Source organism: Cryptotermes secundus, unplaced genomic scaffold (genome assembly GCF_002891405.2).
Source record: "Cryptotermes secundus unplaced genomic scaffold, Csec_1.0 scaffold575, whole genome shotgun sequence".
In the NCBI taxonomy this organism is placed as follows: domain Eukaryota; kingdom Metazoa; phylum Arthropoda; class Insecta; order Blattodea; family Kalotermitidae; genus Cryptotermes; species Cryptotermes secundus.
Genome location: NW_019731225.1, coordinates 78,200 through 105,737, shown reverse-complemented (window position 1 = coordinate 105,737; position 27,538 = coordinate 78,200). Strand labels below are relative to the sequence as shown.

General features: G+C 43.9%; 2 protein-coding genes across 4 annotated transcripts in view; both read left to right on the top strand.

Annotated features, from left to right (window-relative positions):
* The window catches only part of LOC111866552 (nuclear hormone receptor FTZ-F1), a 180,970-nt gene extending 165,017 nt beyond the window's left edge, over positions 1–15,953 (top strand). For all 3 annotated transcript variants that reach the window (XM_023855610.2, XM_023855609.2, XM_023855608.2), the window contains 4 exons: positions 6,396–6,654; positions 9,092–9,192; positions 11,912–12,104; positions 13,326–15,953. In XM_023855610.2, the coding sequence (XP_023711378.1) occupies positions 6,396–6,654; positions 9,092–9,192; positions 11,912–12,058 (507 nt within the window). In that variant the 3' untranslated portion in view covers positions 12,059–12,104; positions 13,326–15,953. The remainder of the gene's footprint in view (positions 1–6,395; positions 6,655–9,091; positions 9,193–11,911; positions 12,105–13,325) is intronic.
* An 8,680-nt stretch (positions 15,954–24,633) lies between these two features.
* LOC111866554 (methyl farnesoate epoxidase) overlaps positions 24,634–27,538 on the top strand; it is a 20,320-nt gene continuing 17,415 nt past the window's right edge. Inside the window, exons 1-2 of the mRNA XM_023855612.2 lie at positions 24,634–24,741; positions 25,891–26,142. Of these exons, the coding sequence (XP_023711380.1) occupies positions 24,660–24,741; positions 25,891–26,142 (334 nt within the window). The 5' untranslated portion in view covers positions 24,634–24,659. The remainder of the gene's footprint in view (positions 24,742–25,890; positions 26,143–27,538) is intronic.

Sequence of the window (27,538 nt, the reverse complement as noted above, 5' to 3'; positions counted from 1 at the left end):
ACAAAGCCCAACCGGTTAATGCTGTTTAGGGAAATAATCGCTGTTTACTGTGAGACCCACACATAAATACACTGTGTGGGCAGAATGCAGAGTTTTAGTATCTTGAAGTCCGTACCTCACAGGGCACACTCCGTCTCCATAGCAACGCCCAACCGGTTAATGCTGTTTAGGGAAATAATCACTGTTTACTGTGGAAACCACACGGAACACATAAATACACTGTATGTTTGTGTGTGCAGAATACAGAGTTTTAGTATCTTGAAGTCCGTACCCCACAGGGAACACACTCCGTCCCCATAACAACGCCCAACCGGTTAATGCTGTTTAAGGAAATAATCGCTGTTTACTGTGAGAGTCATACGGAACACATAAATACACTGTATGGGCAGAATGCAGAGTTTTAGTATCTTGAAGTCCGTACCCCACAGGGAACACACTCCGTCCCCATAACAACGCCCAACCTGTTAATGCTGTTTAAGGAAATAATCGCTGTTTACTGTGAGAGCCATACGGAACACATAAATACACTGTATGGGCAGAATGCAGAGTTTTAGTATCTTGAAGTCCGTACCCCACAGGGAACACACTCCGTCTCCATAGCAACGCCCAACCGGTTAATGCTGTTTAGGGAAATAATCACTGTTTACTGTGGGAACCACACGGAATACATAAATACACTGCGTATGTTGAAGCAGGTGGTACATATAGTAACCACTGATCTTTAGCATCTTTAGCATCGGGTGGTAGTGTGATAGTGAATAACTAATGGGGAGGAAAGGCGGAAAGAAGTGGTCGTGGCCTAGTTTGATTAACCCATTATCGCGGCACGTGTATGGAGGGGGCTTATAAACTTCAGGATAGCCAGTGTGCCGGTCGGATTCGAACCAAGTCCCACTGGAATACTTTTCATAAGCTTTTCGGCTCTAGCTAACTTCCCTGTTGAAATGATGTTTAGCTTAGCGGTAACGCTTCAAACTCGCATCCGGGAGATTCTCACTCAGTTGAGACACCGTCTGCCTTGGGTTTGGTTTTCCTCAGTCCCCCAGAAGACCATAGGATGGTACCTCAAAGTAGGTCACGTCCACTTCCTTTCCCATTCAGTATTCTGCATTCATCGTACCATTCGAGTCTGTATGCCGTAGGAGATGCGAGCTTCTTACGGCGGCAACTCCTCCGGACTGCGACGCCGTGTAGGGTAGTTCTGGAGGAATGCGCTGCTGCCTCCATCATCAGGGTCGAAAATGCATTTTGCTTAGTTTACCGGGCGCACTCATCAGCCGTACAGTGCTCTGAAACATCGGAAAACTGGTGTCGAGTCCCAGAACATAATACTGTTCACGTAAATAAGATATTTGCGAATTGTTTCCACTCGGTTGGGCCGGAACAGTGATCCACAGTTGGGCGGATCTGCGGCGCGGCGGAGCGGTTGGCGGTCCGCTGGAGTGGCCTTGGCGTGGAAGTGTGTCAAAGCCAAATGCGAGTGAGTCTGGCTGGTCGGCTGCCAATCCTGTTTAAATAAATATAAAAACATTTATGACGTCATATAGTTCCGCACCATTTGTTATTCACATACGCACGCATCACACAGCCCGTCTTGAGAAGCCGTCAGTTGTGTAGCTGCATAACAACGTCCCAACATTTTATTCAACCCGAAGGTTCAGTACCGTGTTCACAAGAGCTCTCCACTGGCCCCTATCCCAACTCAAATCAATCCAGTCCATGCAATCCATTTTAATATTGTCCACCCACCTGTTTCTTGATCTTTCTAGTGGTCACTTTCCTTCTGACTGTCCCACCAATATATATATGCAGAGCTCCTCATTATGCAGTTTTCTCCAACCTCCTGTCACTTCATCTCTCTTCGGTCCAAAAGTCAATCCATACCTCACAGGGAACACTCCGTCTCCATAACAACGCCCAACCGGTTAAGCATTCATTGCTCATGGATGCCAGAGGTTGGCCCATTATGCTCGGAGAATCAGTGTACTGAAGAAGGCAGTAGAGCCAACCCTCGTAACTTTCTTTGTATCCGATGTTCCCCAGACAGCGGACTTTTTCGGCCCGGTATTCGTGTGCATACTTTTCTGTCAAAACATGTAGAGCTTTCGGGCACTGAGGTTGCGCACGCGTGTATTTGCGAGATCCCGTACTGTCGCTGTTAGTTAATCCTGGCTGAAGGTTTCACCGTTTCCTTACTACGAACGATACTTCTCGGCGAGAGGCGCTGGTCATATTTACTGTGAATAGCGTTATCGTTATTAGGGCTTTCTTCTCCTGACCCCCCCCCCCCTCAGAATTATCCATGGTGTTTCGGAAGGTGTCGTAGTGTAATTTCGGTATGTGCTGTGGACAAAGAAGTGAGGAAATGCGCGTCAGTAAACTCTTCTGGCATGTTCTGTTTCCTCTTGTTAGTTGTCCCGCAAATTGGCGTTCCGTTTTTCTCTGCAGATTTTGTTCCATGTGTTTTCCGCACGCAGGAACTCCTGTAGGTCTTCATGTGACGTGTCCGTTATTGTTGCCCGATTTTAACCAAAAGTTAGTATATATATATCGACAAATTTAGTAGTATCGAAAGAATATAAAATATCGTGGAAATCTCTTCAGCGGCCCTTCAGTTCTTGTCATGCGCACAGACACGGCGAAGCCTGGAAACGACGGGTTTTGCAGTCGTCACGCGGTGTACTTCTGCGGGTTGATAGTATCGTTTTGGACCGACAGCATTTTCTACCCTGAATAAGGAGTCTCCATGTTCCTCCGAAGCGTTGTTACCTATCTGTGAAGTAGGTTTGTTGTGAGCTCGAACAGAAGGGCGGACTCTAGTTGACTTGACTGTTACGCCGTTCTCGTGCGGCAACTGCTGCTACATTTCTGTACTGCGTTTGTGTATAACCTGTACAGCTGCATGAAGTAAAGACAAAGTTCAAACCTGTGCTTTTCCACGCGAAATGGACCCCCTTTTGGTTTGCGTTTTTGTTGTTTTTTTGAAAAGAGAATGAAGGTTGAGTTGCATTCAAACCGTTGGAGAGTACGTCGTGACTGGCTGTCCGTCCGTCCGTCTGTAATAACGCGAGAGCCACTAAATGGGGGCTTATGACAGTTTATATTGTAGAGTTCCACACATTTTAGTTTTGGTTAAAATCGGTCAACAATACCGGACACTTAAAAAGGCCTTCGCGCATTTCTGCGCGCGCATCTCGAGATTAACTCGCAATAAAAGTTGTGGAGAAGAAGAAAACGAATGTCATTCTGTTTCCAGTGCCCTTTTCTCGTATTTTCGAAGTAAATAAAAGTACGTCGTGCCGTAAGTCGAGAGCCGCGGGATTCGCTTCACTGCCACCATCGTCACGTGACATTGACGCGTTGGGGATCAGCTGATGGCGGTGACTGTTAAGGCCTCTGACTTCTGTGATGTGTTGCCGTATAGTCTGGTAGGCACTAACATCTCCGAGCGAACAATCTAATGCCCCCATCTTGAGTCTTCTACCTTGAAGATGTAGGCGGAAACTTGCTTCGAACCTTCGAAACGTTGGTAACGTTCTACCTGACTAAACGGCGTCACATCGCAGAAGGCAGACTTTTATGTTTATGTAAGATTTGAGGTTTTCAAGGCGGTGACTATGAAGAATGCCATCTTCAGGGATGTGGCGCCGTGTAATCTTGTGTGAACCGAAGTTTCGGAGGAACGTATCGCCTCCATCTTCAGAGCGAAACTTGGCACTGACCTTAGTATAGTTGTGTTGTGACGGTACATGAAATCCGCTGTACAGCTCATAACACGAAGACAGTGGTGATTGTTATTAGCCGTGTAACCGTGACGTAATGATCGCAGGACTTTGCAGGTCTCCATTTGACGCTGGGTGCGAGTTTCTTGAAACGAGAGCGCTAACTTGATCCGCGTTATGCGGGGTCGTTATAGTATAGCAATGGTGCGGATACGTTCCTGGCAAGTGTGCTGTCAGTAATGTGGCCAGTGCCAGTGAATAATGAATTTGAAAGCATACGGACGGACGGACGGATGAGGGCACGGCCCGCGCTTCAAATTGGTAATTTATTTAAGTTTCATTGCGAGCTTTGTGTAGCGTATGCAGATCGGCTTTCCGCACTGGAAGACGGGACCTGCCGTGGCCCATTTTCCTCATAACTGTCATTTTCTTCCTGAAGAAAGCAGAAAGAATTATTTCCTGATGAATCATTTCTCTGTAGCAGTAAAATCCTCTCAGAACTTGGTGTCATTTACAGTTGACTGTATATGCCGCATCATTCTTCTTAAGCCGGGTATCGATTGCGCGCGGCTGCCGCGCGAGGCAGTGGTCGTTGTTTTACCTCGCAAAGTCAATACAATTCTGCCGCGCGCGAACTTGGCTCGTAACGAGCCAAATCGGACCGGTTCTTTGCCCCAGTGTTCTGTGCTCTTTCAGTTGAGACGGTCTTGCGCCGTTCCGGTGTTTCTTTCGCCTCGTCGACCAACGGCCGCACGCGGCTGCCGCGCTTCGATGCTGGATACAAACACGGTAAACAAACGAACGTGTCTGCCTCGCGCGGCAGCCGCGCAATCGATACCCAGCCTTACCGAACTTGTGCCTAGTTTTCTCTTCACAGTATCGGCATCGTCAATTGTAAGGTAAAGGTATCCCTGTAAGAGGCCGTGGAGACCCATAGAGTTGTGAGACGTCGAGGCTCCCACATTTTCTCTAGACAATCGGCACACAGATGGCGGTGACGTCAGCCTTACGCGCCGGTCGCCCTTTACCCCTCACAAATATTCGTGGTACTCATTTCTGTTAGAGGCTGAGTCTACCCCAGGGCCATAGTGGCAATGCCCTCATCGGGAATCGAACCCGAGATCTTCCGGCTTGTAGCATAGTGCCTCAACCAATTAATTTTGCTGTACCGGTTCTACCAGTTCTTGAGTTTCGTACAAAATGCGATCCTCGAATAAAGGTCCTGGACTCCGCACCCTGCGCAGGGACGACTTCCGGCTGAGTAGAACAGCGCTCAGGGTTTTGCTTGCCACCCTGCGCTCAGAATAGAATCTCACAATTTTCCCAACGATGACGTAATGATACGCATCACTATCCGGTGATGACGTAAACTCTAAAGATGTTGCAGACACGGTTTAGTGATTATGAGGTCAGGGGTTTCGGATTGTACGGATGTATCGTCACTTCCGAAACCCACCGTGACAGAAGGAGTCTGATTTCGGAAGTTACGCGCACGCGCCCTGTGCTCTCAGCGGTCCCGTTTTCGACTCTCCGTTTCGGTAATTGTTTCGAACGGGTTGAATGTCTCGGCAGTTGCTCGCGGACCCACCCTAACCTTGGAGTCAAGGCTCTTCCTGAAAGCCGCAGTGCCAGGAATGTGAAAGCGAGACTGGCCAGTGGACGGCGGTGATGAGACTCACCCGGTGAGTCTCAGTGACGTGAACGTCTCCATATGATTCATGTTGCAGGACTCGAGGTTCTCACACCGCTGCTTGTGGAGAATTCTATAGTGTAGTCCGTTGAAAGTTCAGCCGACGTTTCAGAGGAACATGTCGCCTGTATTAAAATAAGCAGGAAGCTCTTCTTACCACCTGGTTTGAAGTTGGTTTCTTGCTTGGCTTATTCTTCGGTCCTGAAGATGGAGGTGATATGTTCCTTCGAAACATCGGTTGAATAAACAGCGTTATAGCCCAGAAAGTAGAACTCCATAATTAATGTTATTTTTTTATCCTGAAAAAGACAGAGGTAAGAAAATATGGTACAGTATGAGGTGGAGGGGAAAATCGTGGGAGAAGCGAGAGTTTTCGGGAAATGGGGTGGAAAAAGGATAATTTTTTCAGACGGTTCCCAGGCTTCGCTCGTTCGGCCTTCTGTTAGAGTCAGTGTGGAAGTGAAGACGTTAGGATGGTTATAAGGAGTGGCTGGAGACAGGGGTCGCGGGGGTGTGGTTTTCCGGATTAATGATGAAGTGCGTAGTTTGGGAAGGTAACTCATTGACCTTTCCGAAATAGGGACCAGTGACAGACTCTTGTGAACACGCTGAGAATATCCTGAACAGCTGAACAAAGATTTACTTCTCAAGAAGGACTCAGTCGAGTCCAGTAAATTGCTGCTGGCCCTCGCCAGCACAGTCGTTCTTGATTTCGGGACGCATAACCTAATTTATGTTCGTCCCAGCATTGTTTATGTGTCTGGAAACGAGGTCTCCTCGTCGGTGAAAGGATTGGCGCCATGTTTGTTGCACCCGATCTCACGCAGTGTGCCTTACGCGAGATATACGCAGGCTCAGTGGAGGCTTGTTCAGCAGGTTATGCCATATTTCGCTATTCCTGAACGGTCGTAGGCCTGACCACCTCCAAGGTAATGAGGGCTCAGTTGCGCGTTGCTAAGCAACCGTGGTGATTTTGTTCGCAGGTGGATGACCAGATGAAGCTGCTTCAGCACTCGTGGTCGGACATGTTGGTGCTTGACCACATGCACCAGCGGATGCATAACAACCTGCCCGACGAGACCACCTTACCGAACGGACAGAAGTTCGACCTGCTCTGTCTGGGCCTGCTTGGTGTCCCTACTCTGGCCGACCACTTCAATCAGCTGATGGTCAAACTGCAGGACCTCAAGTTCGATGACACGGACTACATCTGCGTGAAGTTCCTGCTTCTGCTTAACCCCGGTAAGATTGTGACGTGGGCGCCAACCAGTGCCACAGAGCAGCTTTGGCCTGGGAGGCGTTCGGTTCGAATCTCTCAAGGGACATGGATTAGCCTGGGCACAATACGGCCTTGCTGGGTTGCAGCGCCTTATAATCCGCCTGCTCTTGCGGGTTTCTTGCTTGACTTTCTTTTCGACCGTGAAGATGGAGGCGATTTGTTCCGCCGAAACATCGAACAACCTCCGAACTACATCATGTTACAAGTCTTAAGACTCTTCTGCCCATAGTCATCGCAGTGAAAACCTCAGACCCAACAATATCCTGACTGAAGTTTTTCGTAGTTTTCTTCAGGCCCTCCCGGAAAATGATGGGTTAGTGCTGCGATTAAGCGACCACCGGATCCTTCCAAATTTATCGATCATATGTTTATATGACGCCGTGCAGTCTACCAACAGCGCCGTCAGATAACTCTAAAAGGAAATGAGACCAGTGCCAAAAGTAAGAATTCTTGTGAAGCTGTACCTCCACTCCCCCATACGTCGACATGGCTTGGTGCTTACGTATATCGGGCTGCGATGTTTTGTTTCCGCGGTCCCGTTGGCTTCTGACTTTGAATGATGTGAGGTAGGCGAGAAGTGATGCCGTGACTGTCCGCTCTTTCCCCCAAGCAGCACTGTCGCACTGGCCGGCAAACAAAAGTCGCTGTGGATACAGGAGGAAGGATGGGCCGAACGTCTGACTGGCTCTGATTCCGGCTGTCCTTGGGGCTACACGCCGCCCCATGAGTGCGTGAGGGGCCCAAGTACAGCTCCTTACTGAAGAGAAAGTTTAATTTCCCTAAGAAATGCTAGAAACATTTGCGTCTCTGGGGTCGAGAAGACCTTTCAGAACGCTTCGAATTAGGCCACGACCACTTCCTTCCACATCCCTTCCAATCATTCTGTTATATATCACTGAGCTTCATGCTTGAAATTTATCGAAATGCTAAAGTAAGTTGTCGCACTACACCATGAAGACGTATTGTGGAGTGGGTGTATAGATCCACTCATTTTTTACTTCGGCACTAGTTGGTGGGTGGTCAGCTTCACGCCCTGACCGCCTTTCCCACAAGGAGAGAGCCCCCGTTACCTGTTAGATAGGAAGGTCAGTGGGCCCCGAAACCGGTCAGGACGAAGTGGAGAGGAAAAAAATGTTGCCTCTAGCGGGACTCGAACTCCGATCCAATGACCGTCCAGCCTGTAGCTAGTAGGTATACCAACAGCACTATCTTGGCTTCCCTATTTATGTAAATGATAAAGGTAAAAATTCTCCCAGAGCTTAGATAAGCTCCAAGCCATGGAAACATAGATGAGTGGAGGTAGAACTCCACATCTTCTTAAACTTGGCGCTAGATGGATGATTTGTGATTTACAGTTCTGTCAGAATGTAGGTAATGTAGCACTGTGTGGTAAGATGAGCTGTTTGAGGAAGGGTTGTTGCAGCTGTTGTCATGGTTAGGATGGCACAGATGGGGCTTTGTCCAGTGTTGTGCCTGGATACCACATAGAACATGTGAAACTGAAAAGTGTCCAGGACAGTGCACATCGTTGCATATTTGTAGGTTGGGCTGAAGTGACAGGAGCTTCATAACTTGTACTCTTCTCCAAGTATAGTTAGAATGATCAAGTCAAGGAGGATGAGGTGAGCAGGGCATGTAGTACGAATGGGAGAGAAGAGGAATGCATATAGGATATTAGTGGGAAAGCCAGGAGGAAAGAGACCACTGGGAAGACCAAGGCATAGGTGGGTTAGCAATATTAAAATGGATCTTAGAGAGACAGGGTGGGACGGGGCTGCACCATAGCTCAAGCAGTTAGTCGCTGGCTTCCCACCGCGGCCCGGGTTCGATCCCGGGTTTAATTAAGTGGGATTTGTAGTGGACAAAGTGGCACTGGGGCAGGTTTTCTCCGAGTACTTCGGTTTTCCCTGCCAATCTTCATTCCACCAATTGCTCCACAATCACCCTCACCTATCATCTGGGGCTGGTACAATAGGCCAGAAGTGGCCGCAGTACAAGGGACTTAGTCCCACTCCACTAGCAATAGGATGGGACCATATGGATTTGATTGATCTGACTCAGGATAGGGACCAGTGAAGGGCTCCTTTGAACACAGTAATGAACCTTCGGGTTTCATAAAATGCTGGGAAATTCTTGAGTAGCTGCAGATTTGGGATCTCCTCAAGAAGGGCTCAGTAAGTAAGGTTTCTCTGTTTCAGAGGTACAGTTCTGTTGCGCTACTTAATTTAGGTGTCTGTGACAACATTCTGCGCTGCCTCAAAACCCTGAAGGTTAAGCTCTCATTGAAATTTTTAGTGTGGATATGACATGGCATTCTGTTGACATTTGCAGCTCCAATGGAAGAAGCAAACTGTAATCTACAAAGTTGCGTTGCTGAAGGAAATGTTCTCTGATTTGCAGACGTGCGAGGAATCGTGAACCGGAGGCACGTGCAGGAAGGCCATGACCAAGTTCAGCAGGCCCTCTTGGACTACACAGTCAATTGTTATCCACAGATCCAGGTGATTTACAGCTCAGTCTGTTGAGCAATATAAACTATTCACATTTTTTCATGGCTTCACGTTTTGATGCATAAGGGGTTAAAGTAACGACACCTTGAGAGAGGATGTCCCAGTATTTTAAAACTCCTGGAACTGGGCTCTCTGTTGGGTCACACCACGCCACCATTTTGGTCGAGCTCCTAAATCTGTCAGCAAGAGGACACAGGGTCCTTATGGGACTTATTTCTCATATTTAAATACAATAAAAGCAATGTTATACACAAAATTAGAATCCACCAGATGAGATGTTTCAGCTTTACATTCAGGCTCTCAATTTTGTTACTTACTTTCTTCTTGTGGGCTTTTTTACTGCACTGTCATGAAAGAAACGATAAAGGGGTCCCTGCAACAGGCTGTGGAGGCCCACAGAGTTGTGAGACGTCGAGGCTCCCACATTTCCTACACAGTCACCTCACAGAAGGCTGTGATATTGTCAGCCTTATGTCCCGGCCACCGTTTATCCCCAGGAAGATTCCCAGTACTCATTTCTGTTAGAGGCTGAGTCAGCCTCAGGGCCACAGTGTGACTGGAAGGATTAGGTCAATTGAAAAATGCAGTGACATCAGGAATAGAACGTGTAGCGTAGTGCCTCAGTCAACTACGTGATTGCATGCCACTGTCAGTAGCTAGACTATATGGTTGTGGCCAATTCAAGGTACTGTGCCAGAATTTGACTGGAGGGTCTGAAGAAACCCATGGCAACCTCAGTGAGGATAGCCATTGTCTGAGGTGAGACTGTAATTGGGCACATCCCGAACACAAGCTAGAAGCATTTGTTCTGTACCAAGCCAATCAGTTTCGATTTCTCTCCGTGAAAAGTAGAAGTCATCTGTTTATAAGAGTATTCATTTACCTTTGCAATATTGCTAGCAAGCAAAAGTGCTCATTCTCGCCCAGTATATGGTTGCTTTCCCTGTACCAGGCCATGAAGGCCCATAGGGTTGTGAGACGTTGAGGGTCACATTATCTAGACAATTGGCTTAAAGATGGCGGTAAGGTTGTCAGCTGTGCTTTACTCCCCAGGAAAATTATTTAATTAATTCTTGGTACTCATTTCTGTTAGAGGCTGAGTCAACACCAGGGCCAAAATGCGGCTGGAAGGATTAGGTCAATTGAAAAAATTTCGATGACCTCATCTGGGCTTGAACAAGTGACCTTCTGGCTTGTAGCGTAGTGCTTCAACCAACTACGCTACCCTGTACCAGCAGAAGTTTTAAAGAATGCCTTGTAATAGATGTAGGTTCATGCGGAGCTCGTTATTTTCACCAGTGAAAGTGTAGTGTGAGGATACAGGTTGGATTGAGAGAATGTGAGCTGTGTGCATTACAATTTGAAGGCCCCCTGGGTCTGCCTGCATCTGATGTGGGTAGAGTAATGTAGCACTGTTGTTAGATATTAATTTCTACATCAAATATCAAAGCATGCATTTGGAAGTCTGCGGAGGTTGGAGTAGGTACCAGTATATCTAGTAGTGGGAAGAAATTTCGTGTAATTCAGTTGCAAAGCAGAGAGTTCAGCAGAATGCCTGGAAAATATGTGACTGACCATAGATATACATACGACATAAGATTTCAGAAATTGGGTCTATTCCTATCCTCAGGTGAAAAAGTGAGGAGATGCTTAGCAAGTTGGGTCGTGGGTGCGGTTGAGTAGGTGCCTCCCCATCTTTTAACCTGCAAAGTTTATGATCAATTAAGTTTAAATTTCGTTCATATCGAGAATTCGAAATTGTCATGGTAAGTACTAAGATTACAGACTTCCGAAACGTGACAGTATGTAGTTTTGAAGTAGCAGGTTTCTCCAACACTGTAGCACCTCTCTACAAAACTGCAGAAAGTCACTCCTGTGAAGATCTCGAAAATCTCTTCATGCATATGTACTTGCTGTTATATGTCAGTTTGGTTGCTCAGCCTAAACCCAGTGACAGTGCTGTAGCTCGGGCAGTCAGATGCCAACATCTCACCCGGATGCCTGGGTTCAGTCTCCGGGCAGTCCATGTGCGATATGTGGTGCACAAAGTGAGTCTAGGCCACGTTTAGCCTTCAAGTACTTCAGTTTTCAGCCTACCAATCGTCATTTCACCGTTGCTCGAGGCCCATCTTATTACTGCCAGTGAGGGGTGTGGTACGTACATACACAATCATGTATTATGTAAGCGACACAGAAAGGTATATTTGAATAACCAGGGCTGTACAAAGCCACCCATCTTCTCATCCTTAACAAGTCCAACGTCAAGGCTGATGTGTGGAAAAACGTGTGAATTTGGATCTTAATATTTTCTTCGACTGTCATTTTTTTCTGTCTCTCACTTCTCCACAGATTTTGGGCAGTAGATTATATTTTGTACCGCATTCTATATGCCCAGTACATCACATTGCAATAAGTGCATTGCTGTGGAACAGTTGCGTTTGGTGTGGCTAGGAGCAATCTGTCTTGTGGAGAGATGTGTTTCACTGCTGAACTGAGCCAACATGTGTTGGCCCCTGAGTTTTATTTGCATTTTAACTGTGGGCAACAGGAAACAAAGTCCTGTAAGGCACCAACATGTCTTGGACGAGCCCTGCACCTCTCTGACATGTGGGTACTTGACCTCATGTCTTTGTAGCATTTGTGTAGTGAAAGAGAGGAAATAAAATATTTTAAGAGGTTTTCTTTTTCTCGGTGTGCTCGTGTGTTCCAGGATAAGTTCGCGAAACTGCTTATGGTGATGCCAGAGATTCACGCGATGGCCAGCAGAGGGGAAGACCATCTTTACCATAAACACTGCAATGGTGGCGCACCGACACAAACGTTGCTCATGGAAATGTTACACGCCAAGCGGAAATAGCATCTGCAAGCGCCACAACCCAAGGGAACCATTGATAACTGAAGTTGTGAGTGTACAGGGTGCCCTTCCAAGTCCTTCGAGCTGATTATTTTATTTTAATCTAAATCAGCAGCCAAATATATATTCTATTTTATCTTTATAATGCTGCAGACACATATAAATGCATGCATATTCTGTATTATTATTATTATTGTTGTCGCATTTCTGCTGCAATATTGGAACACGTCAGATCAGAGAAAGTAACAGTCAGTGGTATTAACATATTGCACTGAGTATGATAAATGATGTCACACTTAACACATTCACATCATCAAGAAAGCAGTTTGTATACATCTCCACAGCTTCAGCAGTGGAAATGAATACAAACTGCACAGAGTCCAAAGGGTAAAGATGTCTTGTGGACTTTTTCTGTGTAGTCGTAGAAGTTTACCAACGTTTCAGAGGAACTTATGCCTCCACCTTCAGGGTGAAGTCCTTTACTTTGCAGTCAGTCAAAGCATACTCTCTTTGCTTTGTGTGTTCCTCTGAATAATCCTACAAAATGTGGGTAAACCTCCACTAGACTGCAGGGTCACAGTCCAGACGTCAGCGTTGTGACAACCTCAGGTCCAATGGGAATGAGGTCGAGGTTCACTTCTTACCCTCTTGCTGATATCTGTTATAACAGCATTATTTGTATCTTTCAGTCACTTCTTAATGGCCTTTACACTTTTTTTATGAGTTCATAATGTTTCAGGCTCTCTTAGTGGAATTGAAGGCTGACGTGTGGCCCCCGGGACTGTTCTTGGTATTATAATTGGGTTAGCTGCTTGCATCGTGCACCCTAAGTCATAGTCAAATTAAATAAATAAATAAGAGTTTTAGAATTTCAGGTGGTACCACAAGTGGGAATTTATGCGCATTTTTTAGATGCATGAAGTGGAACTCTGATGTTCTGTTCACAAGAAGTTACACTAAAATTGACGTTCAAGTTTCTGTAAAATAGTAATGCAGAATAGTTGAGTTGAATAGACGCAGGCTTCTTGGGCAAAACCTGAGGGACATGTCACATACAAAGTGACAACAAATATTTTGTTGTGTAAATGCAGTTTCAAGTAACAGATTTAATTAATTGCGTAAATAAAGTACTGAGTTCTATGTATAGTTATAAATACAGTTCTGAGTTTCTGGTATTGAGGCTTGCAGTATTACCGACAGAGCCACTGAATCAGCACAAACATTACTAGTGCTGTCTAAATCTGATCATTGTTTTCTCATTCTCCTTTAGCATTGGTGACAGGTTCGCGGGAATTGGAGGCCGGTCCCTTCAGACTTCGCGTCCGTTTTAACACTTCGTCCAGGCCTCATCGTCACATCTCTGCATTCTCTCAAACAGCATAACATCAAGTGGGGCTGCCGCAGAGATCCATGCAGACGGATGTACACGATCTCTATCATATCTTCAAAACTGGACATGCCACTGCAGTCTTTGAGTGAAAGCAGGTGGTGTTTGGGGTCCATGCCATTCTCCCTATAAATGGGAGGGGAAAGAAGTATTTGCTGCCGGCTTAAGCAGCCAGAAAAACGCTAGTTTGGTGGGAGGAAGGTCCAGGTGGTGTGGTGGTTACCAAGTGCATTGCTCCGACAACATCATTTTGTGTGACGGAGCCAACAGTCAGTTTGGACAAGGTGAAGTAAGCATCATTACCGTGTGCCTCCACGTGACAAGGCGGAGGACAGCGCTGATCTTAGGCTCGAGATGGGCATTATGCGAGTTACCGGGAAGCTGTGACAGAGGTTCTCTCTAGGTGCATAGTGATTCCTCTTGAAGATGTGCAATAAAATATTCCTTGGCAAGAAAATCTGGTAAACTGGCTAGACCGTAGATATCACTTCTAATTTTGTACTATAGAAAGTTATCAAAAATTGACTTTTAACCGATATTAAACTTGTCGTAAGCACAGTGAGAACTGCTATGTAATATTTTAATATGCCTGTTGACTTTTTTTTAAAGAAAATATGCCTTTAAAAAGTACAAAGTCAAAAAAAGTCGGAGGCACCCTGTTTATGGAGCTGATCTCTCAGGATTTGTACTGTACCGTAGTTTCCCATGCCACCGTGGTGGCGCCGAAATGTCAGCACGGATGTCCGTCACTCAGCTGCTTGGAAATGTGGCGCCTCTCCACATGATGATTTCATTGCATTTTGATATAATTATGTTTTAAAACTGAAATCTTCACGTGACCACAATATCCTTGCTCGCTGTTGTCGTCTTTTTTTTTTTTTTATTTTATTTATGATGTGTTAATTTTTGTGCATTTACACATTCCAGAGAGCGAGGATGTGGGCCTCGCTCTGGAAGGGATACATGGGCATCAAACTGTTTGTACCATAATTTTACTTTGATGTTGATTCAGTGTCATGCGATGGCAGACAAGGCGAAGATTGTTCAGCCGCATGGTTTTATTTTCCTTTTGAGAGTAAATTTCCTTAGCTGCATTCACGTTTATTTTATGGTTTGCATTTTGCTGCATAATTAGGTAATTATAGAGTATTCGAACATTCCAGATAATACAAGCTTTGTACATTTGGGTTAGAACGTTGCATTGTCACTTGAACCGTCATAGGAGTGGCGGTTGTGGTGAGAGTAAATTACTTTCTGACTAATGTTTCTGTAAAATTATATTACCTGATCTGTTTTATTTAATTAACAAATCTTTGATGAAGATGGGTCTGGTGGTGGGGGACTAACCTTTTCTGTGTAGCGTCATAGTTGCAGAGCAAGGCTGCTGTGGTCAGATGTTATATTGTGTAAGTGTAGATTTGTTAAGACGTGTAAAATACTAGTAATTGTTAACGATTGTTACTGTCAACTTTTGTAAGTGCAAGTTTTGTGTTGGTAACACTTGTCTCCAGTCAGTATGGTACGGTAGTTACCGCCTTGCAAGGGATGCTATAGCTTCTGCTCATGTCATGGTATCTTGGCATCTTCGTCGTCACTTCATTTCCTACCCGTTGCAGTAGTCTCGCCGTGATGGCAGTGGTGATCCTGAAAGCCGTCTCACCTTCCCAGACAAGTGTCAGCATTTGTTTTCTATAATGTTCTTTATATCATTATGTGTTCACTGCCAAAACAAAACGAAGCAGCATCTGGTCTATCGTGGGCATCCCTCGCATTGTTCGCACCTTGTTTCTATTTGCCGTTATAAGAAAACATTAAACTGTTGGTACGAGAGCTGTTATTTTATTAAGTGCTTTTTTTCTTACGTAGATATGTGTACAGACAAGCCACCTGGTAGCCTCAACTGCAGTTAGGCTGTTCTTTTGTGATGTACAGAGGAATTTATTTTAACTATTAGTGATCCCAGTTAATGCGCAAGGATTGTTGCTGCCAGTTGTGGGTGTTCAGGTGGTGTACTTGAAGTGCTTTAATATAGCAATTAATGAACGAGCATAAAAAAAAAAAAAAGGAATTTTAATCACTTTGTTGGATCACTGACTTTAATGTTACTCAGTGCACCAAGCCTGTGTGGTGCAGTATGCTTTCAAACCCAGGCCTCACCTCTCCTTCGTCCTTTGCCCCCCCCCCCCATTTTATTTTGTTCATTGGAAACAGTTTTGTTACCTCACACTGTTGTCGAGTCACCATGCCTGATGTGTGTATATAAATATGGACCCGTCTGTAACTGCTATTGTTTGTACAAAAATATGCTGTGTCCGTTGTACGGATCATATTAACCGTTATTGCAGAGTATTGTTCAAGGATGGATGATCTATTTCAGAGACTCCCCTTTTGTTTTTATGTCATTGAGGGAGCTCAATGAGTCGTAAAACAAAGGGTGAGTCGCTTTTGGAATGAGTCATCTGTGACCCCTACCACAGAAAACTGTAGAATAAAACCCCAACACATTTTCAATGCAACGTGTTTTTACTGCAGAAATATGCACAGATTAGTGTATATGTGTTTGTGCTATGAAGGTACCAGTTCTGAGAGCAGAATCCCACTTGCAGCAGTTTGCATTGCTGTTGAGTTCCAAGTTACTTTTGTTTTAAAGCAACCATCAGCTTATAACTTTACAGTAATTATGCATGTGAACTCCTCATTTTACAAAGTGGACACCTTCCTTGAAGGTTAGTAGTGAACCTTTATCATTTGGAGGTAGAGGATTTTAAATTTCCCAGTACTGCACGGTTGGCAGCCATGTTGAATTTGGGTGTAATGAAATTGATACTGAAAGAATTGTAGTGCCCAGCCAGCTGGACCATGTCCAAGTTCTGTTTCATTAATGTAGTGCATGGTCTGTTAAGGTTAAGTAACAATTTGTTAAATACAAATTATGTTTCCATAAATTTTTCTAACACACATTTATTGTACAGAATCTGCAATAAATGTATATATTCAATAAGTACTGGCTCCTGAATGAGTTATGCCCAGTGGCATGACTCTCATAACCCCTTTTTCTTTTTTGTTCACTTAGGTATCATTTTATTGGATTGATCTGGCTGAGGATAGGGACCAGTGGAAGGCTCTTGTGAACACAGTAATGAACCTTCGGGTTCCATAAAATGCTGGGAAATTCTTGAGTAGCTGCAGAATTGGCGGCTCCTCCAGAAGGGCTCAGCTCCATGAGTGAGTAAGTAAGTAAGGTATCATTTTAAATCTTGGAATGGGGGGTTTCCATTAATTTGAAGTTCCCACAGTGCTAGCTTTAGTGGTAGGCACTGTATAATATGGGCAGTAGTTATCGCTCTTTTAGAGGAACCTGCTAGCGCTGTCCTTAGAATTCCTGATTGCCTGCAAAACACCAGTAACTTCATGACATGACATCCCAGAAGACAAGCAGTTTTCAGTCACAGGAGCCTGAGATAATGTATATTCAGGTGTGTACATGGCAACATTGACAAGTGCCTGGAAGGTTTGCTGGGCGCAAAATGTTTTTAAGATCAAACTAAAATTGAGCCTAATGCCATGGGTACTGTGCAGAATAAACAACACTTTACAAGGCCTGCAAGAGCTAGTGGGTAGGTCTGGAAAGGTGTGGCATGGTCTAATTGTAACAAGAATTAGTAGATCCAGAGACGGGGACTCCCTCTATCAGTTTGACCCAGCTGAGTTACCAGCGAACAGAGACAAGAGTCTGGTATATGAAACTCTTTTTAAATAAAAAGATACAGAATGATAAATAATGTCCAAAAAGTCAATAATTGTGATTATAAGAATTCACTGCTTATAAATTTTTTTTAATATCATTAGGATAAAATGAAATAATTTTGTAAAATGAGGAGTGGGGCAGCACTGCAAAAGGAAAGAAGGTAGTGAAATTTATTTACTGCAAGACAGTGAAAAATGTTTGCTATCTTAATAATATTTACATTTACTGTTATGTGTTAGTATCTCGAGTCACCGTTTAATGTTGTTCAAAATGTCCCCCCCCCCCAACACTAAATACTTGTGATCTGAAGCCAGTAATCTCGGTATTAAATGTTCTCCCTATAATAATAGCCTCATCTTGGTGCAAAATCCACTGCTCCCCAAACAAACCTGAAACAGTGATTTCAACATATACAGGGTGTCCCAGGAGGAAAGGTCAATATTCTGGGAGGTCACGGTATCGGTCATTCTAATCAAAGAAGTGTATCTGTGCATGTGTCCAATTCTGAACAGTTTTATTGTAAATTCCAAAATTGTTGATAAGAAAGAGATATTTTGTACTGTATGTAGTATTCAAAGTTAGTATAAAGAAAGCAGTCTTCTGGGATTTGGCACCGCGTATATGTGGTGTTAACCAATGTCTCAGAGGAACATATCGCAGACACAGTCTGCTTTTACCAGTTCTCACGGTCTCTTCGCTTGCAGATTTCTTATATTTTTTCTTCTACCCTGAAGATGGAGGCGATACGTTCCTCCGAAACGTCGGTTAACACCACATATACATGGTGCCAAATCCCAGAAGACTGCTTTCTTCATAGTCACCGCCGTGAAAGCCTCAAATCTTAAAAAGTTGGTACAGTTTACCTAGTGTAATACATTTCCGAAAATTCCACCGTCAACATCAGTGCACTTTGCAACTTGTGTGAGGACATGGTGTGTTGCTCGCCTGTACGTTCTTAACAGGACGCATGTACATATACACTTTTGCTTAGAATGACCGATACACTGACCTCCCTGAATGTTGACATTACCTTTTCTCCGTGTGTGTGTATAAATATAGTAAGAAAGTGTGTCTTGTGAGGATACATGGCAGCGACCATATACATGTATATATTTGGAAGATGGCTACCAGCTTATCATTTTTTTATTTTAATGTTATTTATTTATGCCATTCACGAATTCAACTTCTCATCGATTTCATGTTGATATGAAGTAATTTTGATATTTGAAGCTTTCAGCAGCAAACTGGTCCCTTCACACAGACACACAGACACATCTCTGTGTCCTGTCCTTGTGTCTCTTTCCCTCCTTATTTTCCTTCTGCCTCATTTTGATTTTCACCCGGGATAACTTGAAATTGCCATTTTGTTAGTATGAAAATGGGTAGACTACAGAGTGCTGTGCATTGCATTACTTCTGGGCTGTGTAGGGTCCTGCAAGTGCCTTTGCATCCTTTGTGGTAGATACCTGTTCTTCTGCTCTGTTATCTTCCACTTTTCTGCTTTCCTTCTGACATCTGGTTTACTTTAAAAAAAGGTTTCTGCGAACATGTGACCAGTTTTTTTAAAGCTAACACCATGGAGCAGAATCCATAATGAAGAAGCTAATAGTCGCTCAGCTAGTCAAAAATTCCCCACCTTTTATGAAACTCAAAAAGGTTCATTATCATGAGATTTGACGTTCTTGTGGCAGTAAATACTATATTACTTTGGATATAAAATGCACATTTCACACGTTTTTCCTGCTGAAGAATTTAGTTTTGTCTTGAATTCGAGGAATGTGCATCTCATTTTTTTCCTCCTAAGACCCACATTCAAAAACCGGACACAAATTCAAGGTTATCATATATTTGAAGTGGTACGGCATTAAGATGTGTTCTTCTGTGATGTGACACTTTATAGTCTCATAGACAGAAGTGTTTCGGAGACATCTACCATGTCCTTAGTCAGAGTGGTAGAGGCAGAGGCACTGGGTTTCTCTGAAACATTGGTGCCTGCCTTACAAACCACACAGCGTCACATCCCAACAGGACACACTGCTGCTGGTACTGTTGTCCCAAGTTGGAATGCTGCATGCAGCCTCAGCCTATAGTAAGAGGCAATTCAGAAACGTTTTTTGCTGAACTCTTTAAGTGTATTATTTGCCCATTATTGTATTCTCTAGGCTAGAGACCTACCATGAAGATGGAGGCAGTGTTAATATGAATCTTACCCATTGTGGAAATCATAAATCTTATGTACCCTTCTGGGGCTTCGATTTTCTTTATTGAATGCGGGTAGACCAAACTTGATTTTGCTGTACAAATGTGATGTCCCAGTAAGACGATTTATCAAAACAAACATTTCATTCATCTGGGCTGTAATCAGTGATCATCCAGATCATGTATCCCTCACATCTGTCCACCCTCGCAGGATATATTGAAACTCGTTTAATATTACTTTAACCCTTTGACACCTGGAGAGCGGGGGGGGGGGAGACTGAAAGGGTAAGTGAGGGGAATTACATTTTCATGGGGTACATGATAAGGGGCACATGGTAGCATAGTTGGTTGAGGCACTACACTAGAAGCCAGAAGGTTACAGGTTTGAGTCCCAATGAGGGAATTTTTTTCAATTTGCCTAATCCTTCCAGCCCCACTATGGCTCTGGGGTTGACTCGGCCTCTAACAGAAATGAGTACCAGGAATCTTCCTGCGTTTAAAGGGTGGCCAGTGCATAAGGCTGACAACCTCACAGCCATCTGTGAGCCGATTGTCTAGATGACGTGGGACCCTCAACGTCTCACAACCCTATGGGCCTCCATGGCCTGTTACAGGGATAGCTTTACTTTTTACGTGATAGAAAACGAGTCGCTATGGGCTGGATGGCTGAGGGGTCAGAGTGTTCTTAAGGACAAGATTTTTTCTGCTCTCAAGGCCCACCTATCCAATCGATACCTGAGGGAGGGGAGGTTTTCCAAGGGGTAAAGCAGCCAGGGTGTGAAGCTGAGCCCTCACTCCAACTAGTGCCAAGGTCAAGAAAACTTGAATCTGTACATCCACTCCCCCATACATCTTCACAACATAATGCTTAATTAGGTAAGCACAGGGACAACTTTACAATACATTACATTTCATTGCATCCCCTGGACCCAGAGTGAGTCAAAATGAATGTGGGATATGTCATATAAATATAAAACCATGTGTACAGTATGTCTGAAGTTTCCAGACAAGAGAAAACGGTGGTTAAACATGAGGCCATTCAAAAATACACATACATTAATACTGTCAACTTAAGCTCTTTACACAACCTTCAAATGAATGAGTCACTTTCCAGACAATAGGTATTCATCAACAGAGTAGAGTGAATGTGTATTTAAATATCGTTTCAGTGCTATTTTAAATCATGCTTTTTCATTCATAAGACTTTTGAGATCAGATGGCAGGTTATTAAAATTGTTGATCCCAGCATAACATGCCTTTGTGAAAGCATGAGAGAGGTTAGCAATTGGTTTATGGAGATAGTGCTTGTGATTTATGTTCACACTGTGTACATCTGCATTCATCTGAAAATGTTCTTTTGTTATTTGTAACAAAGTTTATTAATGAAAATATATATTCACATGGAAGAGTTAAGATCTCTAGTCTCTTAAATAGATTTCTACAAGAATTTGACACCCATCATGAGTCTTTAACAGTTTTTCTTTTTTGCAATGTAACTTCCTTTTTGCTGTCAGATGAATTACTTCAAAAAATTATTCCATACTTCATTGAAGAGTGAAAGCAACCAAAGTTAATTGATTTGAGAGTGTCAGTGTTGCTGATATGCGACATGGATCTGACTGCATAACATGCTTCACTCAGCTTTGGAACCAACTGATTGATATGACTTTTCCATGAATTGGATTTGTTTCATTTGTTTTCCTGTTTTACTAATTATCAATTTCTGAGCCAAGGAATTTCATGTTTACAGTGACTGAAAATGTCTCATTCTGAATGTTCCCAGGCAGTGCCTGGTAATCCTTCAGGTAAAGTGATGGGAAGTGATCAGGCTGCACACTGTGCTGGATCAGAATTCTGATGCAGTGCAATGTGCAGCTTGAGTACCAATTCAGCATTTCCTCTAGGACTGAGAAAAATCATGGAGCCCCTTGATCAAGTTGGGCAGGCACAGTACCATGTCGATGCAGATGACCCCCAGCAAGTAATCTGAGGCCTAAAGGAGTGAAGGGGTTAATGAGAGTACATTTTTATGGAGTACACTGGTTCCCATTTGCCAGGCAGTTCATTTATAAATTCAGTTAATGCAGAAAATATAGACACCAGCCAGTTAATGCAGTTTAAAGAGATAATCACTGTTTCACTGTTTGTCTTTAGAAGGATACATGGGCTGTAAATACATTCTGTGGGCAGAATATAGATATTTCTTTTATGTTGAAGTGCAAGTGGTACATATAGAAACTACCATGCTTTAAGGAGTTAAGACAATTCAGTAACATTCTGTAAAAAACGTATCCCTGTAACAGGCCATGGTGATCCATAGGGTTGTGAGACGTCAAGGGTCCCACATTTTCTAGACAGCTGTCTCTCAGATGGTGGTGAGGATGTCAGCCTTACATGCCAGCCACCTTTCTCCCCCCTGGAAGATTCCTGGTGCTCGTTTCCGTTAGAGGCTGAGTCAACACCAGGGCGATAATGCAGCTGGAAGGAATAGATCAATTGAGAAATCCAGTGACCTCATCAGGAATCGAACCTGTGACCTTCTGGCTTGTAGCATAGTGCCCCAACCAATGACACTACTATGTGCACCTTTTGTAACATTTGAAAGTTTAAATTTTGTTTTAACACAATGTAATTTTGTCTGTGATTTTAACACGTATAAAGACAGTTTTCATGATGTGACAAGCAGCTGAGATGTGTTTCTGTGGAAGTAAATAACAGAAGTGAGTGTTAGATGACTGCTGTGATAAGCAGCAGTTGGGACACCATGAATATTAATTCAGTTAAACTTGTCTAGACAAGCTCCATTACTGATGAATACAGCTGAGCTGACAAAACAGCACTGAACCTTACCACACTATGCATGATAACTCCCGCACGATAGGTCATATCTGGCCTTCTGCATCTTCCACATCTCAGACAGTGGAACAGATGAACTACATTTGTATTCATAGTCCACAGTTAAGTTATCTTTTGTCAGGTTAGAAGGAACTAGCATTTGGAGTTGACTTATTACCACCATCCAGGACCAGAGTTAATGCTCATTTTCCATGAGCATTAATGCTGCATGACTTTTTGTGGTGTGTCTAAGCAAACCATTGATAAGTCATGTGACAGTTAAACCAGGGTTTCCTAAGACACCACAAATGCTTGTAGAAAAGGGACCTAGGAATGCAGAGCATGAAGCATAATGGTCAAACAGTTGTCACTCCTGAAGAATCCCATCATCTGTGATGTGGCGCCATGTAGACCTTGTGTGAACCAACGTTTTGGAGGAACATATGGCCTCCATCTTCAGGGTAGAGAAATCCTTGAGCAAGGAACCAGCATGAGCACGTGGCTGCAGCCTGCAGCTGGTTCCTCACTCACCGATTTTTCTGCCGTGAAGACGGAGGTGATGCGTTCCTCCGAAACGTTGGTTCACACAAGGTCTACATGGCGCCACATCTCAGATGATGGGATTCTTCATAGTCATCGCCATGGAAACCTCAGATCTGATGCAGTTGTCACTCCTGCTGTGTTTGGGAAAACCCTGCTTCAAGTTATGACATGGAGAACCACCAACTCGATGCAGGTTTTTCATGGTTATCCTTGGTCTTTTCAGGTGAATACCTGGATAGTACCTCAAATCAGGCCATGACTGCTTCCTTCCACATCCTTTACAATTCATTATTCACTAGTGATCCTAAAATCACTGGGTTTTTCATTTGACCTAATCCTTCCAGCCACACTATGGCCCTGGTGTTGACTCAGCCTCTAACAGAAATATGTAGGTATAAGGAATCTTCCTAGGGGTAACAGGCAACCAGCACATACAGCTGACAACCTCACCACCATCTGTGAGCCAACTGTCTAGACATCTGTGGCTCCACAGCCTGTTGCAGGGATAGCTTTATGTTTCTGCTTAGTAATCCTATAGCAGGTATGGCCAAGCTGTGGCTTGCAAACCACATGCAGTTCTTTTGACTGGTTACTCTGGCTTGCAGGAAAATAGTGGGTTTGATCAGTGCGTTGCCAGGCAACAACTCTGTAAACACGGTCATGTGATATGTGTGCACTGTAGATCCATGTCCATTCTGTGGCTATATAAGTAAGTGACAGAATGCATTTAAGGCAGTTATGAGTTACAAGTAGTAGCAGAAGCAGAAGCACACATTCAAAAGGATAGCAGTAAGTTTGCGGAGTGCAGAGGAGTGCAAGAAGTCAGCTTGTGAAGATTTAACGTGTGATTTCAAGACTATGTATACTGTAAAGAGGTAAAGTTATCCCTGTGTTTTAACTAATTAAGCACTACGCCATGAAGGCATATGGAGAGTGGATGTATAGATCCACACTTTCTTGTCCTTGGCACTAGCTGGAGGTGAGTGGTCAGCTTCACACCCCAGCCGCTTTACCCCCGGTGAAAGAGCCTCTGGTACCCATTGGATAGGAGGTAGGGTGAAACCCAGAACTGGTCTGGACAACATGGAGAAGAGAAAAATTTGACCCCTACCAGGACTTGAACTCTGACCTCTTGGTCATCCAGCCCATAGCCAGTTGCTATCCCAGCTCTTCTGTGCCATAGTACAGTCATATTGGGAGTGTGATTTAGTGAGACTTATATTTCGTGTGTTAAAAATCCGTGAAAAGAAGTGGAGATAGACTGAAGAGAGCAGCGTGGAGTGCTCTGCAGTGTGAAAGCCAGTCACAGTGCTACAATTATTCGTAGTTGCGACCTGTAAGTATCCAATGAATCCAGTTACCAATCTGACTGTGGCACATGACAGTATCATCCAGTCTGCCTTTTTACAAATGGATTAAATATATAAAGAAATGTGCTGCCAGGAAAGCGCATCATCTAATCCATGTCTGTCCGTAACTCCCACACTTATGTAAATTGTCTTATGTGACTGTCATGTTCTGTGAATTTGACCATCCCTACTTTGTAGCAGGAGCTGCTGACAGCATTATTAAATAAGTTATATTTGTATCTTTGTAATTAAATATGCTTTACTATTTCACCAGCCACCTCTGACTCAGAATGTGGGGAGAATCGTGTGCTTTTTTTCATGTCAGTTTTTGTATTTTAAGTAGTATTTAAAGCAGTTGAAAGGGCATGACCTGTCACCCACAGATAATATATATAAATATCCTTTGTTTCCTTTATGTCCTGAGGTTAGAAAAAGATGAAGGTCAGAGATGAAAGCCATGTTGCTTATATATAGGGGCTGTTGCTGTTGCTCCTGGTTTTGTGTTTTGACAGGACAGAAAAGGTTTGTGTGTTGGAACATAAAATGTTCTGGTTAATTACTGTAATTTGTGTCTTCTTATGCTTGATATGGGCAGATGTAAAGAAGCCACATGGATACCCACCAGGTGAGTTTGCTTGATTAGCTTGGACTATGTATCATCAAATATTAAGATGATTAGTGAATAGTAAATTGGAAAGTGTGTACATAAAAGTAATTGTTAATGGCCTAATTTGAGGTACTGTCATGGTTTTGGCTGGAGGGACTGAGAAAGACCACAAAAACCTCAGTCAGCATAGCCATTGTCTACATGAAGGTTTGAACCCAGGTCCTCTTCAATGTGAAGCAGGGTGGTACCCATTTTGCTTGACCTTAGGGGATTTTAGTGTTGTACTATGTTTAGATTGTGGGTTTTGAGTTATGATATTGTAGTTTTGTAGGCAGTTACTGATGTTTTGGAGGAATATCCTGCCTCCATCTTCAGGGTCAAAGTGTATAGTGTGAGGAATCACTTGTGTTATGTATGTATGTTACTAGGAAAGTTGTTATTCTAACCCATGAAGGGGGTAAGGATCTGGGGCCCAATGAATGCCTACTGGAGCACTAAACAACAGAACGGCCCATCCAGTTCTTTGTCACAGGATGGAAATGGGCAGTTGAGGACTGTATCTGCTTACAAGACAACAAGGGGTCACAGACTAGCAGAGCAATCACTGCTGAATTATATCATATGGATATTGTCTCAAATTAGGCCATTAACACTTCCTTGTACATTTCTTCTAATTAACTGTTCACTCGTTTTACTAATACTATGTAGACTGGGCTACCAGTAAGTAAGTAAAGGTGTCCCTATAGCAAGCCGTGGAGGTGCATAGGGTTGTGAGATGTTGAGGTTCCCACATTTTCTAGACAGTCGGCTCACAGATGGCAGCAAGGTTGTCAGCCTTATGCGTTGGCCACCCTTTACCCCCAGGAATATTCCTGGTACTCATTTCTGTTAGAGGCTGAATCGACCCCAGGGCCGTAGTTCGGCTAGAAGGATTAGGTCAATTGAAAAAATCCAATGACCTCAACCGGACTTGAACCCGCGACCTTCCGGCTTGTAGCATAATGCCTCAACCAACTATGCTACTGTGTGCCCCCCTACCAGCAAATTGTTAAATAAATAATAAGTACATAACATTAAAGGAGCCCAAAATAATTGTTTACAGAAGTACCATTCTAGAGCCTCAGAATTTCTGCAAATGAGCCACCAATGTTTGCTTACAATACTTAGGCCCAGCATGGCTGCCAGTAGTGGGTAACTACCTGTGGTTCCAGCAGCAGAAGAAGAAGCTTGGCTACTATCATCTTGTGTGGGACAGCCTGCATGCAAAATTTGGTCCCGTGGTTGGAGCTCGACTGGGCAGAACACGCGTTGTTGTCGTGTCTGGTTACAAAGCAGCCAGACACATTCTTCTTAGTGACGAGTTTGAGGGAAGACCAGATGGGTTCTTCTTCCGCTTGCGTACATTTGGGAAGCAACTTGGTAATGCAGAGCAGTGGCTTTAGTTACTACATTGTACCATGTCACAAAAACCAACTTCAATTAAATATTTTGACAGGGCCACGCCATAGCTTTCAAGCGGTAAGTCACTGCTTTCCCACTGCGGCGGCCCGGGTTCAATTTCGGGTATGATGAAGTGGGATTTGTGGTGGATAAAGTGGTGCTGCGGCGGGTTTTCTCTGAGTACTTCGGTTTCCCCTGCCAATCTTCATTCCACCAAATTCTCCATCTTCATAATCACCTAGGGCAGGCTACAATAGGCCAATCAGTGGCCACCGTGCCGAGTGGACCCAGTTGGACTTCACTCCCCATTAAGTGAATTAAAAAAAAATATTTTGACAAGACCGACCGACGGACTTCAAATTGCAAGGCTCCCTTTATAACTGTAATTCTGGAAACAAAAAAAAAAGTACAAATGCTAGACCAAATGCAGTTAATTTGAATTATGTTTCTGTGACCATAAAAATATTTAAAATTACGGCGAAATCAGCGTTAGACCGTTAACTCTTGTATTGCGAATCACAGAACTCATACAGCCATGCCCGCAGCTGATTACCCCTCCCATTACAGATTTCCCCCCTTCTAAAGTTGCCATTTTATGAGTTGTGTGGTTTAGAGAGACCGCCTCTGTGGTCTGGTGGTCAGAGTCCCGGGATTATCAGATTTTCTGAGAAGTAGTGGGTTCGGACCGGGGTCCACTCAACCTCAGGTTGATAACTGGAGAGCTATTTCAAGGGAACAGCTGTCCGGTCTAGAAAACCGAAATTAACGGCCGTGGGGATCCGTTGCGCGGACCGTGCGACACCCTCTATCGGCTAAAGTTAGCACTAACTTTACCGACTAGGGGCAGTCGCTCTAAAATTAATTTTGTATTGCTATGACACTAGTCACTGAGGATGAGGAATTTAAACCCTTGACAGGATGCTACATCAGCGAGAGTTAACAAAAAAATTAAATAACACTGTAGCGCCATCTGTGGAGTAATGTTCAGGTTTCATTCCACAGATGGCGCTACAGGGTTATTTAATTTTTGTTAACTCTCGCTGATGTAGCCTGGTGTGAAGTATTTCAACTCCTGCATGACCTTAAGGGAGGGCATGGCTGGGTTGCCATGCTTCCATAATCTCATCCTCGGTGACTAGGGACCTAACCCTATAAACTGAATTTTTAGATGAGCGGCTTGGGACAGCCCAGTAAGTGAGCTCATATGAAACTAAGATGTTTCATTGTTTACTTCACTTCGTGGTTTCCATGAGGTTCTAGTCAACAGAATGCGCTGCAGTTATATTACAATTTGTTGCTAACTCTCGTTCATAGAACTTGGTCTGAAATGAATAAGTCAAAGTCACCCCCTAAGGGTGGGTGGTTGGTGGGCGGA